Raw genomic sequence first — 19264 nt, forward strand, 5'->3', positions numbered from 1 at the left:
GAATAGAGAAAACTGTACGGTAGCTTTCCTACTGACTTACACAACCTAGTTTCCCAGCCGTTAAAGTCCAACATTTGACTGTTGTATTTTGTGAGATATCAATGGATGCCTGCAAAAAAATTATGTTAGCTTAAAGCGAATTTAGGACTAAAACTACAAAGAAGAGAAAAGTTAGACAAAGTATGAAATATCTGATTGTTCTAATGTACCATCCATTAGTAACAATTACTACGAGCGAACTTTCACACAGATATATATATATATATATATATATATATGAAGGGAGAAAAAGTTCTTTTTGGTTTCCACTGATATTATATAGTTTTCAAAGAAGTTTTGAAGGACAAGATATCGAAAGAGAAGAATGGAACAAAAATGATTAGAACTAAATCAAAGAGAAAATTTAGGGAATCAGGGGCAAAAAGAATAAAAAATCTTACTTCTTTTTCTTTGGAATGGGAAGAAACGATTTTTTTTTTTTGTTCTAACTCAGTGGTTTGATGGTTTTACGCCATTTTAGCCCAGCATGATTCTTATCTCTTCATGGAATTTGAGGACATATTTCAGACTTCATCTTCCTTCCTTCCGCATCGCTAATTTCATCATTGATTTCTCTCTTTCTCTTTCTCTTCATTTTTTAGTAATTTCCTTTTGTTTCCCAACTTCGTCTTCAGTCTTCCCTTTGTGCTACACCCTACTTTTTCTTTATCTTTGAATTTCTTTCTTTATATTTTTTCTTTCTCTCTCTCTTTTTTTATCTCTCCTTTTACTTTACTCTATCCTCTTGTCTGTCTTAATCTTTCAAACTATTGTTTTCAGCAACACCTCTCGCATTTGTCGACCATTTCCAATATCACATTGTAGTTCTTCTTCTTCATCATCATCCACTATTACTCATTCTTTTCAGTAGTTCTTGTTGCGATGTTTTATTTTTATTTCTATTCTATTCTGTCGTTCCCACATACATTGTTCACAGCTTGCAACTTGCAATTGAAAGGGAAGAAAGAGACCTGGGGAGTATAACTGTTCACTGATTTGTTATATTTTACTGAATATGCATTTTCAAGTGGTGGGATTCCGTGGCAGTTGAATACAATTTCTAAAGTCCATATATACTTTTTCAAACACATTTTGTAGGAACCCCTTTAGAATACAAATTAAATTAAATCAGGGAGTTTGATGACAATATCACAAGGGCACGAGACATTGTGTACCCCGAAAAAAATATCGTAATAAAATGTTATACGATGGAATCGTATATTCACTCGAAAACTATTTTAAAAATGTATTCAGTTTAGTATAATCATATGTAAGCTCCCTCTGTCCTCACATTTATTATGTGCAACATATAAAGTAAATACGAATATTCGTAATTTGACTTTGTTTGTTCTTTAGTGTATGGTTAAAGGACTGAAGCCAAGAGCATATATTTTCTTAGAAGAGTCAATACAAACTCAAAATGATTAGGAGCAGGATTAGGGATTAGATTTACTGGCTCTCGGCATCTATGGCCATGTTAGTCCGTCACTTATGAGGGATGAAGTCCCTCGCCGATCACACTACCCAACGAAAGGGAACGAAGGAAGGATTGGGGAAGGAAGGAAGCGGGCTGGGACCTGTATGCTAGATACCATCTCGGTATTTGCCTAGTGTGAATAAAGAAAACCCAGGAAAACCTCATTCAGGATGACTGGCATGAAAAGCTTTTACACTTTTTGAACGAAGTGTCCCCACTGCAAACTCAAAATGAAACAGAAAGCATAATTTAATACAAATTTATCATTTTATTTATTGTAACTTCTACGGTACACTAAAAAAATAAAACAATCAATATGTCCTAAATATGCAATATTTTTTCTAATGTTAAGATTTGTTTTGGCTTTACTCAAACAGTTCATTTTTTTAATATTTAAGTCCCTTTGACAATATACCAAAGTATTATTTTTATGTAGAGGCACGGTTCACTAGTAGAATGCTCAAATCAGGTATGATTGATCGCAGGTTTGATCCAAGACAAGTAAATAAGAATAGAATTTGAACGAGGCGAGACCAGATTTTATGTAATCTCGGTATCGCCTCTTCCTTGATCTCGTCTCAAACCTAGTATCAGTCCGCCTCGTCTAGATCAACAGTCTCGATCTTGTCTTGGTCTAGTTTTAATAGTCTCGAAATAAATCGTGTGAAATTAAAAATGCATAAATTGTATCATTTTGCAGCCTCTAGTTACCTCTTTTGGCTTTCTCACTTCATTTTTGACAGCAAGCCGCTAACTTTTTCAGTGACTAATCCGTGCTTTTTCTCTGTGTGTTGACGGATTCAATCCTCAACGGGTGTGTTCAGCTTTGGGTAAAGCCCAAATAGTAATTGAGATCCGACTTTAAGCAATAGATCTTGTCTCATATAACCTCAGTAGTGGCTTTAGAGTTATAAAGGTAACCAAGAAAGTTCTGTCGCTGTTTGTGGACATCTGTGTTCCATTTTCCCTCACACCATCAGTTGAGGGTGAATGGAGATAAGGCGAAGGTAGGTTGTTGGTGTGGATACATCCAACTTACTATCTGGTTGTGGCAGTTCAGTTACACCGTTAATTTGCATAAGCACAAAGTGAACATGGGACCTCTACAGAGCGTCATAAGGGCGTCTATGTTGTACGAGTTCAAACTGGGGTCAAACACCGATGCAGTGGAGCGGAAGATATGCCTGGCCTTTTGATCGGAGTGTCGTGACTAAGCGGACAGTACAGCTGTGGTTTAACAAGTTTAAGGACGGTGACGAAACACTCGAAGACGCACCACGTGCCGAAAAACCAACACATGTACAAAATGAAGATTTCAGACAGCAATTGAGGCGAACAGTGGCTAGACATGTGAGGAACTGGGACTACAATTCAATGTGAATGGAGAAACTGTTCGGCAGCATCTCCTTCAACTTGGGAAGCACTACAAGTTGGGTCTATGGGTCCCACATGATTTGACTCCGGACCAGAAGACGACGAGAGCAGGAGAGGAGACACTTGTGTTTCTTTGCTGTCTCGTCTGAGGAAGGAGCTATTTCTGGACAGGGTGTTGGCATTTGATGAGAAATGAGTCCTGTACGAAGCTCCACGGCGCCATCATCATTGGTTAGCATCCCTTGAACCCGTTCCGAAGCAGCTGAAACCAGCATTGAACCAGAAGTAGTTCCTCTTATTTATTTGGCGGACTGCTCGCGGCATCGTACATCAGGAACTGTTACCAGCTGGCCAGAGTATAAATGCAACTGTGTACTGTCAGCAGTTCAGCCTTGTTCAAGAAAAACTCAAAACTCTGGTAGCACTTCTGAATCGCAAAAGGGTCCTCGTTATTACAGGACAAAGCTAAGCCTCACGTGGCTAGGATGACCCGGGACACCATTCTACCCATTGGACGGGAAACGTTGTTGTATCCACCATACTCTCCGTACATTGGACGATCCGATTATCACCTGTTCCATTCCTTGGACAATCACCTTAAAGAACGCCATTTCAAATCCCTAGTAGAGGTGCAAAATGCACTTCACGGCCCACCAAGTTCTACCGCGATGAAATTCTTGGCCTTCCAGAACGTTGGCAGAAGGTCGTCGATGCTGATGAGGTTGGACTATTTTTGATCTTCCAGGTACGTGCTAGGTGACATATCGATGTTCGAAGGTGATGTATGAAAAAGTGATAACGGTGGTTACCTTTATAAATTCTAATCAATCGATTCGAGTACTAAGGTCTATTTCCGTTTTGTTGAATCAATTTAATTCAATCCCACATTTCAGATAACGCACTGAATCAGTAATTTCACTGCAAATAAATTTCATACTATAGGCTGTGTGTATATATATAGAAAGAGAGAAAGGAAAAATGTATGTAACAATTTTATTGGTTAGTTTTTTAAATGAATATTAATACACATGTTTAACCTAAAGTGCATGTTAATATCCTAACAATTTTCTGATAATATGTGATGCTTTTCCTCTTTTCATGATTTTTGCCTATCCAATTCTGAATTTTGTTGCTCCTATTACCCTCTAATCTAAAGATTTGATCCTTAGTTAAAAAATAATGCTATTACTTACAGAGCGGCTCCACTAACACAAGAAATTTTAAGCACATCTTTGCCTGGATTATCTCTGAATCTGTTTAGAAAAATAATATTGGGAGGTTAATACGTTGTGAGTTTGCTCTTAAAAAAGTAAGTTTTGGAATATTTTGGCAACATGCTCTTTAAATAACTAAAATGATTTGGAAAGGAATTATGCATATTGAATTGTGTTGTTCGAAACACTTTTAATTTACAAGTTATTTTCCGTGTATACTCCTACGACTGAGGGCAATTCATTCCACCGGCCGTATCCGCTCAAGGACAATTGTTCCGCTATTATGTAACTTAGTAAGGCAAAAATTTTTTTATAAAAATAATTTCAGTACTTTTTTTCACCTATATTCAACGACATCGACATCGAGACGACAACGAGACTTTCACGACTGAGATTACTCTATTCTCGGTATCGTCTCGAATTACAAATATCTGTCTTGATCTCGGTCTCCTTTCGAGTAAGTCTTGTTATCATCTCGATTTATAAAATCCTGTCTCAATCTCGGTACCATCCCTACAAGTAAGTTTGAATCGAACAACATAGTGTTCTTGGTTTTCTTCGGGTTTCCCCTGTTTTCTTCCATACTCTCATCAGCAATGCCAACCCGAAGCGATATAAAATCCCATCTCTAGAGGCAAAAATTCCCATTTTAGTCTTGAGTTTCCCACGCTCTACAAAATTTTCAAAATTTATAATATATGAAAAGTAAAGCTACTTTCTTTAATAAATAAGTGAATTCAGAACTTCTACTCAAACAGTTTATAAGTAAGTGATTAAGAGAGAGAATTCAAAACGCTGACGAAAACTAATAGCTACATTTTGCTGTTGGAAATGAGTATTCGCATCACACATTTGTCTCCTAATCTGAAATGGAACGTAACGAAACTAGATAAGATAAGCTTCATTTTCCAGTAATTATGTGTGGAAGATGGTTGTTTCTCGTTTGGTTATTTTTTTCTAAATAGGATAGTTATTATTAAGTGATTATTTTTTGAGATTTTGGCCACAGTATAAATCACTTCCATACTAGCATGCACCTTTCAGTAACAAAATTCGACAATTAGCACTGATTTCTTGTGTATTGAAGACTCGTTAGTTTACTTCCGGCCCATAGAGACTCTTTATATGCCTCTGTCATTAGTCGGGCAGTGAAGAGTTGAATGAACATAACATACATATCCCCATCAAGAAATAAGACGAAAAATATGCAACACAACGAATTGCTCGTTTGAGATATATTTTATCTTGAATTACAAAATTACAACTCTAATGCAAATATGATTGCAATTGTGCATAAAGTCAAGAGTTACATCCCGGCGTCATCTAGATTCCTTTACAGTAGTTTTCCCGAAAAATGCATCAGATGGGACGATCATCATATCACATTAACGCTAAAGAACCAGGCAGGGCCTATAAGCGAAACTTGAAACGGCAGTCAGTGGAGTGGGATTATCCAGGCTCACCATGAAGGCAGAAATTTCGTAGCAATCCCTCCCCTGTCAAAGTTAATAATCATTTTAACGTATGGCCTTAATGGCTAGTTTTGTGGCATTTCATCCCACATAGTCATACTGTAAACACACTGTTCTACTCCAGCATTTTACTGCAACAACACTTACGTCGGACTATTCAGGACAAATGCCTTGAGTATCTTCATGATGCACTCATCCTTCATGACAACGCAACACCCCATACGCTAGCGTATGAAAAAAATTGAAATATTTAAGTTTTACGTCCCACGATTATGTCGGTTAGGCTAAAGGAGACAGTGATGTTGAGAAATAAATGAAATGGTGGAATGAAGAAAGTGAGAGGAAATGGGAGAACCCCGAGAAAACCCACGAACACGGTGTTTGCCCACCACAAAATCCACACGGGGCGAACTGGACCCCAAGTACCATAGGAGAACGCTCTACCACTGAGCCACCGCGCCTCCACGATGGTGTATGTGCAGAATTTCCTCGCAAGATGGGATGGGAAGTACTCAACCACTCCCTTCATTCGCCAAGCTAATCACTTTGTCATTTAAACGTCAATCAAAACTGAAGGAGCTATTTCGTGGAGCACATTTTGGAACACTAGACTCCTTCGAAGGACCCTAGATGCCACTATGATGCACTTTCTTCGCGGATCTTTCTCTAACTTACCAAATTCCTTATTAGGAACGCCATTTCCATTCTTTGAATTTTGCTCAAGCTTCTTTCCAATATGTTTATAGTTCCATGCAGGTGTAAAAGTGAGGGGGAACGTAGGAGGATGACGTTTCCCTACCTCGAAAAAATATGTAGAGCGTCCCTCCAGTTTCTAAAATATTACAGTGGGCAAAGGTAAGCAGAGGGAACGTACCTACCTTCTTCCTACCTTCTTTTCAGATCCACTTTTACCCTTGGTTCAATGTATGGGATATTATGACTATACCATGTGTGTTGTATAGTGACCATTTAGATATTCTAGATAGTTTTTTTTTTAATTTCATATGAGATATTTTACGATTTGGTAGAATCTTCATCTTAGCTATACTTCGATATAAAATGCAGTGATATAAAGTGTATAGTACAGTGGTATAAAATACAACAGCAATAAATATATAGTACAGTGATATATAATAAAGCTTGAAATCCACACTTAAACTTTTTAAGTACTCTGTTCATGTTTCAAATTTTTCCAAAACAAAAACTGAATAAATCCATTCTTGACTCCCGGAAACACAAATATTCAAAATGATTACAACAGCAAACACGATGGATTTTAAGGCAAAATGTAAAAAAAAAAAAAAAAAAAAAAAGTATAAAATATATAAATTAATAAAATTACGAATACAAAAATAACAAACGAAGACAAAAATCTAAGATTTATTTTAATTTAAAATGATGTTCGTTTAATATCACATTTTGGTTGTCCGAAAGTATATATATGCTAATTTGTTTCTGCAATTAGTGTTAATGCTAATATTATTAACCGTGTAGAATTTGCAGAAAACACAATATATACTTCAGAACATTCTCCGTACATTTTTAAGTGCGACGATTATCATATGTATAAAGATGCCTACCAATTGCTTCATTGCACTAATTTTGAGTTGACTATTTATCAACATTTATAAACATATCTTCATGATAATTGTGATGTAATTAGGCTTGTAGTATTGGTAGAACTGTTCACGCCAATACAGTTGTTATTTTTTTCACGAAGAAAACAGAGAAGAATGATTTATCCATACAAAGATGTATTTTTAGAAAGTTATTAACACAAAGTAGAAACATAAAGTGGAGGCTCACACATTTTCAATTTTGGAAACCCAAATTTCAAAAGTGTGGAAATTTCGTTTTACCGTTTCTCCCCAAAACTATAAAAATATGTCATTAATTATTAAAATGCTTTCTCTCTCTCTCTCTCTCCTTAATTCATATTTTTGCTTTCTAAAAATTCTTTCTAATTGACGTTGAATAATATGAAATAATACTTTCTTTCAGACTATGAATTACATGAATCACTAGTATGTATGCATAGTTTATCGGCACTCTGTATTGGAACTTGTTTTAGAGTTGTATGATGCGCCACACTGTTTTCTGTTCCACTCCAATCTGTAATGTATTGCAAATGAAATGCCCCTAAGTACGTTGTCTTATTAGGATCGCGTAATGATTCATACAAGATTGTAATGTTCTTACGTCCGTCCGTCCGTCCGTCTGTTACTCTACACCATATCTGCAGCGAAAGCGAATTTTTGAATTAAGTGTTTTCAACAGACAGCCTGAGTGACTTTTTCGACTGAGCTCGTTAATGGAGTCAATCCGTTAATATCACGGGTAACGGCGACTTTAAAGGTAGTTGATATGGCCTGATTTCCTTTGCAGTCTTTACCTGAGTTTATGTTATCTAGATCAATTCATTCTATAATTAAACTTTACCTAATTTATAAGAATTTCTTTCAGCTTGATCTATTGATAACTTCTCATAGTTAGTTCCAAAAGTGTATGTATATATTTATTTCAGAGTGCTGAGGAAATGTTGTTTGAGATTTCTTTCTTAAAAATTATTTCTTGATTTCCCTGATACCTTTTACTGAATAAAATAAGAAAGTGGATTGGTTCGTTGGTATGAAGAGTTGCCGGTTGGATTCTAGATCTGATGAGTTTCTAGAGAAGAATGTATCAGTGTTCTTACTGTGATTTCTCACACCGCAATCTTCTTCGTTTTACCACCTCTTTCCTTTCCTTTAATAAAAGTTTATTTAATGCACCTTTCAATATGGAGTATAAGGACATTTCAGATTATTCACAAGTCAATCTTATTTCTTACTTCGTCCCTTGTTAGATTTCATCTGAAAAAAAAAAATTAATCATACCTATTCGATTAGCATTAAACTTGGCAAGATTGTAGACTTTAACCTGCTGTATAAACCTATGATACATTTATGTTGTATAGGCTTTCGGTTTCCAAATTATGGACGATATAATTTTAAGTCATATTTTCGAAAAATAGCAAACATTAACGGAACTAATCTAATAGTAATAAAACTTAACATGCTAATACACTTGGACCTGCTATTTAAGTATGTGAAATATATGTTGTGTAGACGTTTGGTTCCCGTTATAGACGAGAAGTTATAGGCAGTCAAGTTTTCGAAATAAAAAACACAACAAACTTCTCTGATACTAGTCAAACTAGACGTGGGAGTAGACTTTGATCTGTTATATAAGCATGTGAAATATTATGTAATGCAGACTTTCTGTTCCCAACTTATGAGCAGTCAAATTTTCGAAAGAAAAAACACAACAAACTTATCCAATCCGAGTTAGACTTGACATCGGAGTAGATTTTGACACGTTATATAATAAGGCGGAGCGTTTTGCACTTTTGCTGGAAATTCGATTACGGGTAGTGCGGGAAAGGTGCCGTTAGTGGCACCGACCTTACTGAATTTTTTAAACATTTTTTTTTTTTTTTGGATAACCACTTACCCTGCCACAACGGACAAAGTTTTTTAAATGTTTGGTTAAGCAACACGCACAACACCAATGACTTAAATGCGGATAAATATCGAGTCATATTATAAAGTATCCTATCGGGAACGTACTTGGAACGGTAGAGATTCTTGCTATATGAGAGTGTGAATCGTGTTTTCAGGTTTACGATTCCCAAGTTATGGTCAAGTCATACTCTCTAAAACTAACCGAGATAAAGCATTCGGAGTTCATCCGATTTGGATCACACTTGATATTACCATGACCTGATACACAAGATTGTGATATATTGTGGGGTGCAGGCTTCTGCTTCTTAAGTTACGAATAATCAAAGGTCTAAAGCAATTAATTCGACATATAATATAAATGCAATGAATATTGTTTTTAAATACCAATTAAAGGCCAGTCTTGGGCAGAAAAGAATAACATTGAAATGAAGGATACCTTTTATACGACTATACACATTTGACTTGCCTATAACATCAGATTTTAAACAATACAAAACTTTCCTCTATTACTGTACCAATATTACTAACTCTAAGGTAGACACGGCGCACAACAACTCTGCACTTGAGTGACGTAATGCTGTTCGCAATTTGACTCCCATCTGAGCGTGATTTAGGAGGCAGAAAAGTGAACTTATCAGTGTTGCCAACTGAAATAAATATTCGCTATGAATCTAGAAATGTGAGGTATTATTCATAACTCGTACGTTGTACCTTTTCATCTATGTATATCTAGCTCATTACTATTACTAGTAGATGTTGGATTCCACAAATAAAAATGAAATGTCAAATATTTTTTATCTATGTGTATGCCTACATAAAGGAAACACTCATCTACATTTCTTCTATTCCGGATAAGTCACGGTCAGTATCCTCTTCTGAATCACTGTTGCTATCACTATCGACACCACCCAGACTGATAACGACCCTCTCGGTAATTTCATCCATAATTCCTTCTGCTTCCCAATACTGAGTTTCAATTTGCTTCACGTTATTATAACCTGATATCCATTCGTTTCTCCCGATTTGCCCGAACCTAAATTCACAGAGTTCTTTGAACATCATTAATTTTGAAAGTTGTGTTTCATGACGCAACCCATCCTTGGAATCTTTTTGTGCTTCACTTTGGGGTTTGAGCTCCTCCGTCGCTAAGCGGTTAGCGAACGCGCCTTTGGCGCGGGAGACCCGGGTTCGCTTCCCGCCGGGAGCTCATGTGGTTCGGATTCCACATTAATCAGTAGGTCCACGTCTCATATAGCCTCGCTGCTGAACGGGACGTAAAAATCAATCAATCAATCAATCAACATTTATAGCATTGGGGTTTATAACATTTATAGTCACGTTAATTCACTACAACACACACCGAGACACCTACAAACTACTATACTAGCCTATCCACACTACACTTTACCGGCATACGATAACACCCTCGTAACAACAAACACCTTATTTTCTATCTACCAGCACACTATACGAAACCCAGCCAAACAACAAACCTCGACAAGCATAGGAAATAGCTAATTTCGAGGGGTGAGTGAGCCATGTCTCTTGTTTTAGACCCTAAGCGATTGACCACCAGATGTGTGGGAGGCTTCCATTTTCTTTTTTATTTTATTTTATTTTATTTATTTATTTATTCATTTTGGTAACCCAAAGGTCAAAATAGGAAGGGTGAAAGAATGTTTTCCACTCAGTATTACTTAGCATTGTGTTATAGTGGTATATAAAAATCTGAATTTTTGTGTTTTGTAGAACTAAAATACTATGTGTATATATTCTTTTGGGTGGATATATTTGTATGAGTTCTTTACCCTTTTTTATGCCGGCACGTTCAGGTGTTTGATGCATTCAGTTATTCTTAATTTTAATAATTGATTTCAAATTATCTTATACTTTGGTTATTTAACGTTATGATATGGAAGATGAAAGATCTTTTTTAAAAAAATTCGGGAGCAGTAGTATGATCAGAAGTCTAAGTAGGGAAATGACATATAATGTCAAAGCTTGTTTTGAGAAAGAAAGAGCAAACGATGGTCTATTGTTATCAATTGTACCAATTGCAAAAATAGTGGAGAGGATGTGTGATGCTTTGCAAAGAGGCAAACATTCAGTAGTATCAAATTAGTTTTTTTTTTTTAATAAACTATTTAGGATCTACCACTGAGAAGTTTCGATAATCGCGGTTGGCAACATATCTTGCGCATGCGTAGTATCAACCATTTCCTCTCATTTTCGTCTCACTCGCTCGGGAAGTAACGGTTTCAAAGTGCAAAGTTAGCTTGCGCTGTGTCTAATTGACTAAAACACGGATTTGGTAGAGATAACTGCTCGAAGTTTAAAAGGTTAAGGACCCAGAATATTAGGCCTACATATCTACGGTTTAGGACAGAATATTCAATTCCTCCTGTTTCTAGACAAATATGTTGGCCGATGTACGAGGGTCATCCAGCAAATAAAGATCGTTTAGTTATATAAAATGAAAAACACGATTTTTATTGGGAAAAACAATTCTGTTCCATAGCTGAAGTTTCCTTCACTTCTCTACATAATCATTTCCTACATTTAAACATTTGTCATATCTGGTCATGAGCTTCAGATTTTTCATCATGTACTCTTCATAATGTACTCTGCTACTAATTCATTAAGACAGGTGGTCACTGCATTCTTCAACTCTTAGTCATTTCCAGAACGTTTACAGCCAGAAACACTTTCAGCTTAGGAAAAAGTGGAAATCACCAGAAGCAAGAACCGTACTATAGGGTGGATGATCAAAACTGTCCCATCCGAGTTGATCTAGCAATTCTTGACTTGCAGCAGCGCAATGAACTGGTCGCAGAAGAGTGTAACATAGACATTCTGAAGCTCGTGAACAGATACAACAAACGTTTAAATGAACGTGCTGATTGCGTAGAGAAGTGAAGAAAGCTTCAGGTATGTAAGAGAATTGTTTTTCCAATAAATATTGTGTTTTTCATCTTGTATAACTAAACGGTCTGTATTTTCTGGATGACCCTCGTACCTTTCCTTTGAACTTCATTCTTGCTAAATTGCTTGTTTAAACGTCGGTTTTTCGGACACACATCACTAGTGGGCACTAAACTAATCTGGATGCTATGTCAAATTTGTTCTTTCACACGAACCTGGAAAGCATTGGTTACCTCAGATGAAAATTTCTAAAACATAGTGGTGGTGAAAGTAATACTACAAAAAATTCAGGCAACCCACGTTGAGCACGATCGCAGATATGTTCCGGAGAGGGCAGGGGGATAATGTTCCCTGGAGCCACCCCTCGAAATCACCACTGCTAGAAAGTGTAGTGAAACCCTGATCAATCAAATAATATAAAATTTATCATGTTTTTTCTCTGCTCTAATAAGTGTCAATGGCTCTTTCTGTTGTTTTTTTTAACCAGTTATGTCAAAATTAAGTAACTGAAGAAATTAAATACATATATTTTCTTTTTTAATTTCAGTGGTTTTCTTGGTATCCTGTTGACAATTCTTACCATCTGCTGGTGCAGTTTGTCGGCATCGAAACTCTTTGTTACGGCTCTGGCAATGGATCATCAACAGCCACTTGTAGCTTATCCTTGTGTTTTACTATATGGAGTCTTTGCTTTGATAACTATATTCTAAAGTGAAATACGTTCTGAAATTAATATTATTCTTAATGTTTCCTGGAATGTTTGTTTGTAGTAACATATATTAAGTTTGTTCCGAAAATCGACATACGTTTGTTTTGAGGTATCGAATACTGATACTTCAATAAAAGTTTGATTTATTCATTTATTTGTATATTATTTCTTACTTAATTGTTGACCTTACATCACTGTTTACATTGATTTTCTCTCGTGATTTTGGAGATTGATACTGTATTTACGCGAATATACAGGATGTATTAAAAATGACTTTACAATTTGAAAACCCATATTGTTTTATTCATTTATCTTACAGACATGGTTTTGGTGTCATTTTGTAGCAAACTACATCATAATTTGACTCACGTAGTTCACTAGTTCAGAAAGAATCCACCGTAAGCGCTAGCGGCAGTTGCAGCCAGTGATGCCAACCCGTGGGGAAAAAACCATATTGTGGGATTTTTTGACAATGAAATGGGATAAAGGGAATTTTCGTAAAAAAAATGACAGAATTTATGGGATTTTTCACATATCCATCCTATTGACGCCAACAAAATTGTTTATGGGTGAGTAAACAAATGGGTCTTCAATAAACGTGAAAATAGTGCTAATATTCAAAATTTGTTATTTAATAAAATGCATGTTAGTGTACATTTAATTCTACTTTGGTATTTAAAAAAAAAAAGAAAAATATGAAAGAAAGAACAGAATTAACAGAATAAGGTAAAACGAAGAACGTCTAACTTCCAAAACGTTCCATACGAAATTACTAAAAAATGAAGTTTATCCGGTGTTATTACGTTCAGTGGAAGTTCATGGCACAAAAGCATGATGGAAATAATAAACTCATAACAAAATGTACTTATTTTCATCAGTATATTCAATTGTTTCTTTCAATTAAGAAAAATATGTGTTTATAAGCTGTTTGATAAACGTAGAGAATCGGAATATTTTATAATTGACTACTACAGTAAATTGAAGAAAATGACTGATATACACTAATTTCATTGTTCATATATTCAAAATTGTAAAAATATTGATATTAGTCTATCGTGGGAAATTCAAGAGCAAAATGGAAAATTTTACCTCTCTAGATGGGATTTTATAACCGGTTGGCATCACTGGTTGCAGCAAAGATGCCTGCTTTTACTGGTCTCAAGCGTACTAGTGGTGTGTTTTGATTTGAAGAATCCAAGTCTGCGACAACTGTGCACTAGCGGATCCAGAAGGATCGTTTGGAGGGGGCGGTTCACTTCCTGGAAGATGATTGTAGCCTTGAGGTGACGAGACTTCTAATTTGCAAGAATGGGATGCATATGAATCTCGAGCTGGAAACCAGGTAAACCTGGTTTCCAGATTCCATTTTGGAACCCAAATTTATGTTATTATTATTATTATTATTATTATTATTATTATTATTATTATTATTATTATTAATAATAATAATAATAATAATAATAATAATAATAATAATAATAATAATAATAATAATAATAATAATAATGAAAGTATATTCTTTCTACAAATTTAAATGAAATACGCACTTCCGTTTCGGAGGCATGGCGGTGTCACCGCGATATATCAGATGCGCTGTCTTGCACAGTACTTACACAAAAGAAAATACTGTATTGACAATGGCATTCATTTTAACGAAAGAGTGTACAATTTCCTCTAATCATTTATATTTTGAATAACAATTGCGGGACAACAGTTGAGATAAAAGGCTTGGTCTACGTAAAAATAGATAACAAAAGTATACATACATAAAGAATAATACAAACTGTCAACAAATAACAAAAGACATTATGATATTTCTACGTGCATTTCTTCGTAGCTTAAAAATTAATTGTAAAGTGATATTTAATAGTAGCCTATATGATACACAGTGTTCCAAGTGCGCCAAAATATAGAGGAGCGATCTATACATATTGCTTAAATTTCTCTTTATGTCAGGATATAATTCAGCAAATTGAAAACTGAAAAAAAAATATTCACACTTAACTCCAAGGATGTTTTTAATGGCTCCATGATTATTCTCCGTTGTAGTGATCGCCCGAACATGAATTTCGTGGCTTTCCCCGAAATAAGAATGCTATGATATTTCCCTTAAAAGAACTGTCCTGCTCACTCAAGGGCACATATCAAGTACAGGAGAATGAAATGGATACACTTTCTAATACATAATACTAATCATCACTGAATTTAAACCTTGTACTCTCCTTCTAACAGGAACCCAGATTGACGGTTTGAAATTAAACTACAGCAGTAACATATAAAGAAATGAATTGCAAATATAAATCCTTATAAATTTAATATATTGCAGTACTCCTTAACCAAATTAATGACTAGGAAGGTAAATGCACAATTCATTCAATAAAATACTGCAAATAATGTAATAACAAAAATATCAATACTAAACTTTCTCTTACACAAACTCGACAGAAATTTTTTCAGATCTAGCAGGAAATGTGTATAAATTTTACATGAATTAAAATATGAATTAAAATTATATAGAATCACGGTATAATCCATTATAATGGATAAATAGAAAAAAAATAAAAAAATAAAACCCACTGAAAGATTAGCAAAGCCTACAATAAAATCAACGAAAGAAGATAAGAAATGTAAAACGAAAGTGATGTTTCCGTTCATTACCGCATAGATATACAAGCTATATTTCGTTTAACATACCGACTGGCGATATTATTTGACAATGTCGGATAATTGAAAAAAAATAATAAAATAAAATGAAATTTAATTTTGAAAAATTCTCACCTTTAAGCGAAATTACCAATAGAGAATAAAGAACGTATAACTTATTGTATTTCTTTCATCTCAGATATACACGTAATATGGACTCCGTTTGCCTAATAACTAACACGCTTTCCTCTGGTGCGCGTGGTCCCGGATTTGATTCCCCGTGGGGTACAACTGAACGAAAAAAATAGTTCGAATTGCACTATAATCAGTAGGTTCACGTCTCTTTAACCGTCCAGAAACAATCGTGGGACGTTAAATAAATCAAATATCATATGTAGAATATATAATTGTTTACTAAAAATATAATATATACACATTTTTTTACTATTGTAGTTGTGCCCTTTTGTTTCAGTTCAAGATTTATAAAAGATCTATTTCAAAAACTTTTTCGAGTTCGTTCATCTTTCTTGATTTTGTTTGCGATTCTGATACATACAAGGAGTTCAACTTTAGAGTCAGACTTACAACTTTCGGGGAATATCCACGAGTTGAAAATAATTGCAGGCAAAAACTACGACGGGCGGAAACCACACAACGGCCTTAGTCAACTTGCAGTCCATTTCTGTGAAAGTTACAGCACAGACTCAAATCTACCTCCTTTCTTGTTCCAAGAAAATCTGCCGATGACACGATCGTAATCTACGTTTATGTTTCGGTGCGTATATAGTAGTAAAGTATCAAAGTACCAAAAAACGTTGAAAAGCGTGTCAAATTATTTTAAATGAGAAATCCAAATACCAATCTCAAGTCCCTAACCTTAAGGGATTCGGAGAGATGACATCTTATTAAAATAATTTTCTTGCCATTCTCCTTTCCTTTCTTCGCGTTTCCAAAAAAATCCTTTCTTAGTGATATCCTACATCAGAAATCTTATCTGCTGTCCGAATTTCCAGTTTCTAGCTTGAGCGGTTTGGTCTATGCGAAGATCAGTTATTCACTCAGGACGTAGTCTTTTATATATGAATTTCGTACAATAACAGCTTGCGCGTTATTTACAAAGAAAAAATGAAATGCCATTAAAAGTCACAATGAGTCCCTGGTCCCTTCCTAATGTTTTCGTGTTGAACCCAAAAATCACGGCTCTCTTTGTTGTTCTAGTAGCTAGCGAACGTGCCTTTGATCTTCGATACATGAGGTTCTGCACGGAAAAAAAAGAAAGGTTACTAGTAAACAAGAAAAAGGTGGACAGTAACCAAGTTAGTTTGTCAATATATAGACAACAGAGTCGTGTGTCCCAGCAGCCAAGCCAAAAGGGTTAACGAGAGAAGGTGATCGTAACCTTGCGTTACAGGTTAACATTGCTAGGTTACAGTGTAATAACTCACAGGGGTACGCTAACCGATCACGTAGTTACCACTATCAATCATAGCCTGTAACCGGTAACCTTGTTAGTATGTTGGAATAACCGACTGCTCGGTTAACGAAACAGGGTGCGACAACGTTCTAACCGTGTATTTTGATTAGTATAACTTATTTAATAAATAACAGTAACAGATATTCACTCAGCCACGAACACATCAAAAAATACAATACTAAAATAGATAATAACAACCTAAATTTATTTTCATTGGTAATATGTACTTTTTTTCGTCATCCTATTTAAAGGGTAACGCCCTAACCTTATAAGCCACCAATAGCACAAGTATTTAACAACTAACAGTGAGAATTTGTTTGGGTGATACTCTTCCCTATAAGCAAAGACGTAAAAGGATTTTGATATTTGTACCGTAAAGCAACGTAAAACGCATTATGTTTCCTGAACACATTACAAAATTATTGTTACGAGTGTGTGAATTATTTGACGACAATTACATAGCTAGTAGTGCTACCATCTAGTGTGGATATTTGTACTAGAAACATGTCACACAACATTTTATTCATTTAAATCTCAGAATATGCATAAACCTCCGTAAATAAACTTTCCTTCACATTTCTCTATTAATTTATGTAGAATCCATATTTTAATAACTGTTTTCCTATTCCTTCGGATGTATTCATACTTCTTCAAATGGCGACCTTGCTGTTTGTACTTCTAGTATTGCAGTGTTACCAGTAAACAAGTTTCGGAGGGTTAAATTTGCCTTGTGTGAAAATCGGTTGATAACAACACAGTGTTTTAAATTAAATTAACCTTCTTGAATTGGTTACCTTCTTCTAACCTATTTTATAGGTTAATAGCAACCAAACACTGGATTGTTTCTACACATTTTCTAGTAACCTTTCTTGATTGATTACCGGCGACCTCGTAAAATTAACATTTTTTGTCTCAGAAGGGTTGTTACAAATTATTAACTGGTTCTAGCAGCTAAATTGTCCATTAACCCCCACTGGTACCATTTATTTTTCTCAGTGTGTGGTTTGACTCTCGATGAGTGAGCATCGAACGCACTACAGTGGTTCAGATCCAACTTTAAATTCTATTTCTGTAAAGCATAGCTTTTGACAAACGACTTAAATATATATCAATCAATAAACCAACCGAAAATTTTAAACTTAGATTCAGAGAGCTTTTCGGTAAGGAACGCTGTAGATTCTATATTGCTCTTTATTTAAGGTAAAGGTAATTGAAGTTTCAGGACCTGAATTCCATTTCGTATCCTTTTTCTAGGACAATTTTAAAATACACATTTTTAGTTCAAACAGTGAGCCGTCTTATCCTGCTTCCTACAGCTGTTCGTACAACGATCGTTACTCTCAGAATTGTATTTCCGATTTCCATTCAGACCAACTCATAACACACATCATTCTCATTTAGTACAACCTAGACTGTCAATAGTTCAACACTCTCTATTCTACAGGCTTCCTAAGTTATACAACGAAATATCTCATACACCCATTGATTTATTTAATTCTGAAACTACATAAAACTCTGTACTACGACGTCACTTTAATGGATAAATTCTAGTCAGGTATTGGCAACCTTTCTTGTTATTACTTGATGTTGCTATTTATTACTATTATTATTATTATTGTCTTATGTTTCCATCTCTTAGGTTTGTTAGATATTCCAGTGTAAATTGGCGTTCAGCTGTATCTGGAATTATGTTTGTAAATAAATCAATCTAATATAAATAAAATAAATAAATAAATTCTCGCTCCTTTGGGGCATGTTGTACCGCCTCAAGGTAACAGGGAAAGAAGTATTCACAATTCAAGCTGTGCTAGGCTTGTCACACAGATTGGATCGGCCCATATTTGAATGCACCAACGATAAACGGTGCTAGTAAAAAAAATACCTTTGGAGGGGGCGGTCGCCCCCTCCGCCCTCCCCTTAGATCCGCCAGTGCAACTGTGCAACGTAATTTTCGTACAAAATATGGTAAAGATCCTCCTGGTAGGCCTATTATTTACAAGTGGCGTAAGTGTTTTATTGAAAATGGATGTTCGGTAAGAGACAATAAATCTTCAGGTCGTCCACGTACATCTGAAGACGATGTAGAGTAAGTGAGACTTTAGATGGAATGTGTGCCACATCACAAATGGAAGCCATATTGAACCTCTTTAAGTATAAGATAAAAAAAGAACTTGATGTATTTTGCTACAAAATGGCACCAAAACCATGTCTATAAGCTAGTTAATAAATCAATATGAGTTTGCAGTTTTAAAGTCTTTTTTGATTTACCCTATAATAAGCATTTTTTTCTCTGGTGATATCCAAAATCATGATGCATTAGATTCGAGTACAACTTGAATCCGAAGTTCAGCGATGAATTCATTCATATTTGTAATTTCTTATTCACAACGCATTGTTGCATTTCTCGTCTTCCACACCATTAATGTTGGTTTATTAT

The 19264-nt window shown here is 35.2% G+C and overlaps 1 protein-coding gene across 2 annotated transcripts in view; it reads left to right on the plus strand.

Annotated features, from left to right (window-relative positions):
- The window catches only part of LOC145686141 (protein YIPF5-like), a 547759-nt gene extending 534893 nt beyond the window's left edge, over positions 1–12866 (plus strand). For both annotated transcript variants that reach the window (XM_081759129.1, XM_081759130.1), the window contains one exon: positions 12549–12866. In XM_081759129.1, the coding sequence (XP_081615255.1) occupies positions 12549–12711 (163 nt within the window). In that variant the 3' untranslated portion in view covers positions 12712–12866. The remainder of the gene's footprint in view (positions 1–12548) is intronic.
- The last annotated feature ends 6398 nt before the right edge of the window (positions 12867–19264 follow it).

The sequence above is a fragment of the Thermobia domestica genome, chromosome 5 (assembly GCF_964235325.1).
Source record: "Thermobia domestica chromosome 5, izTheDome1.hap1.1, whole genome shotgun sequence".
Classification (NCBI taxonomy): Eukaryota; Metazoa; Arthropoda; class Insecta; order Zygentoma; family Lepismatidae; genus Thermobia; species Thermobia domestica.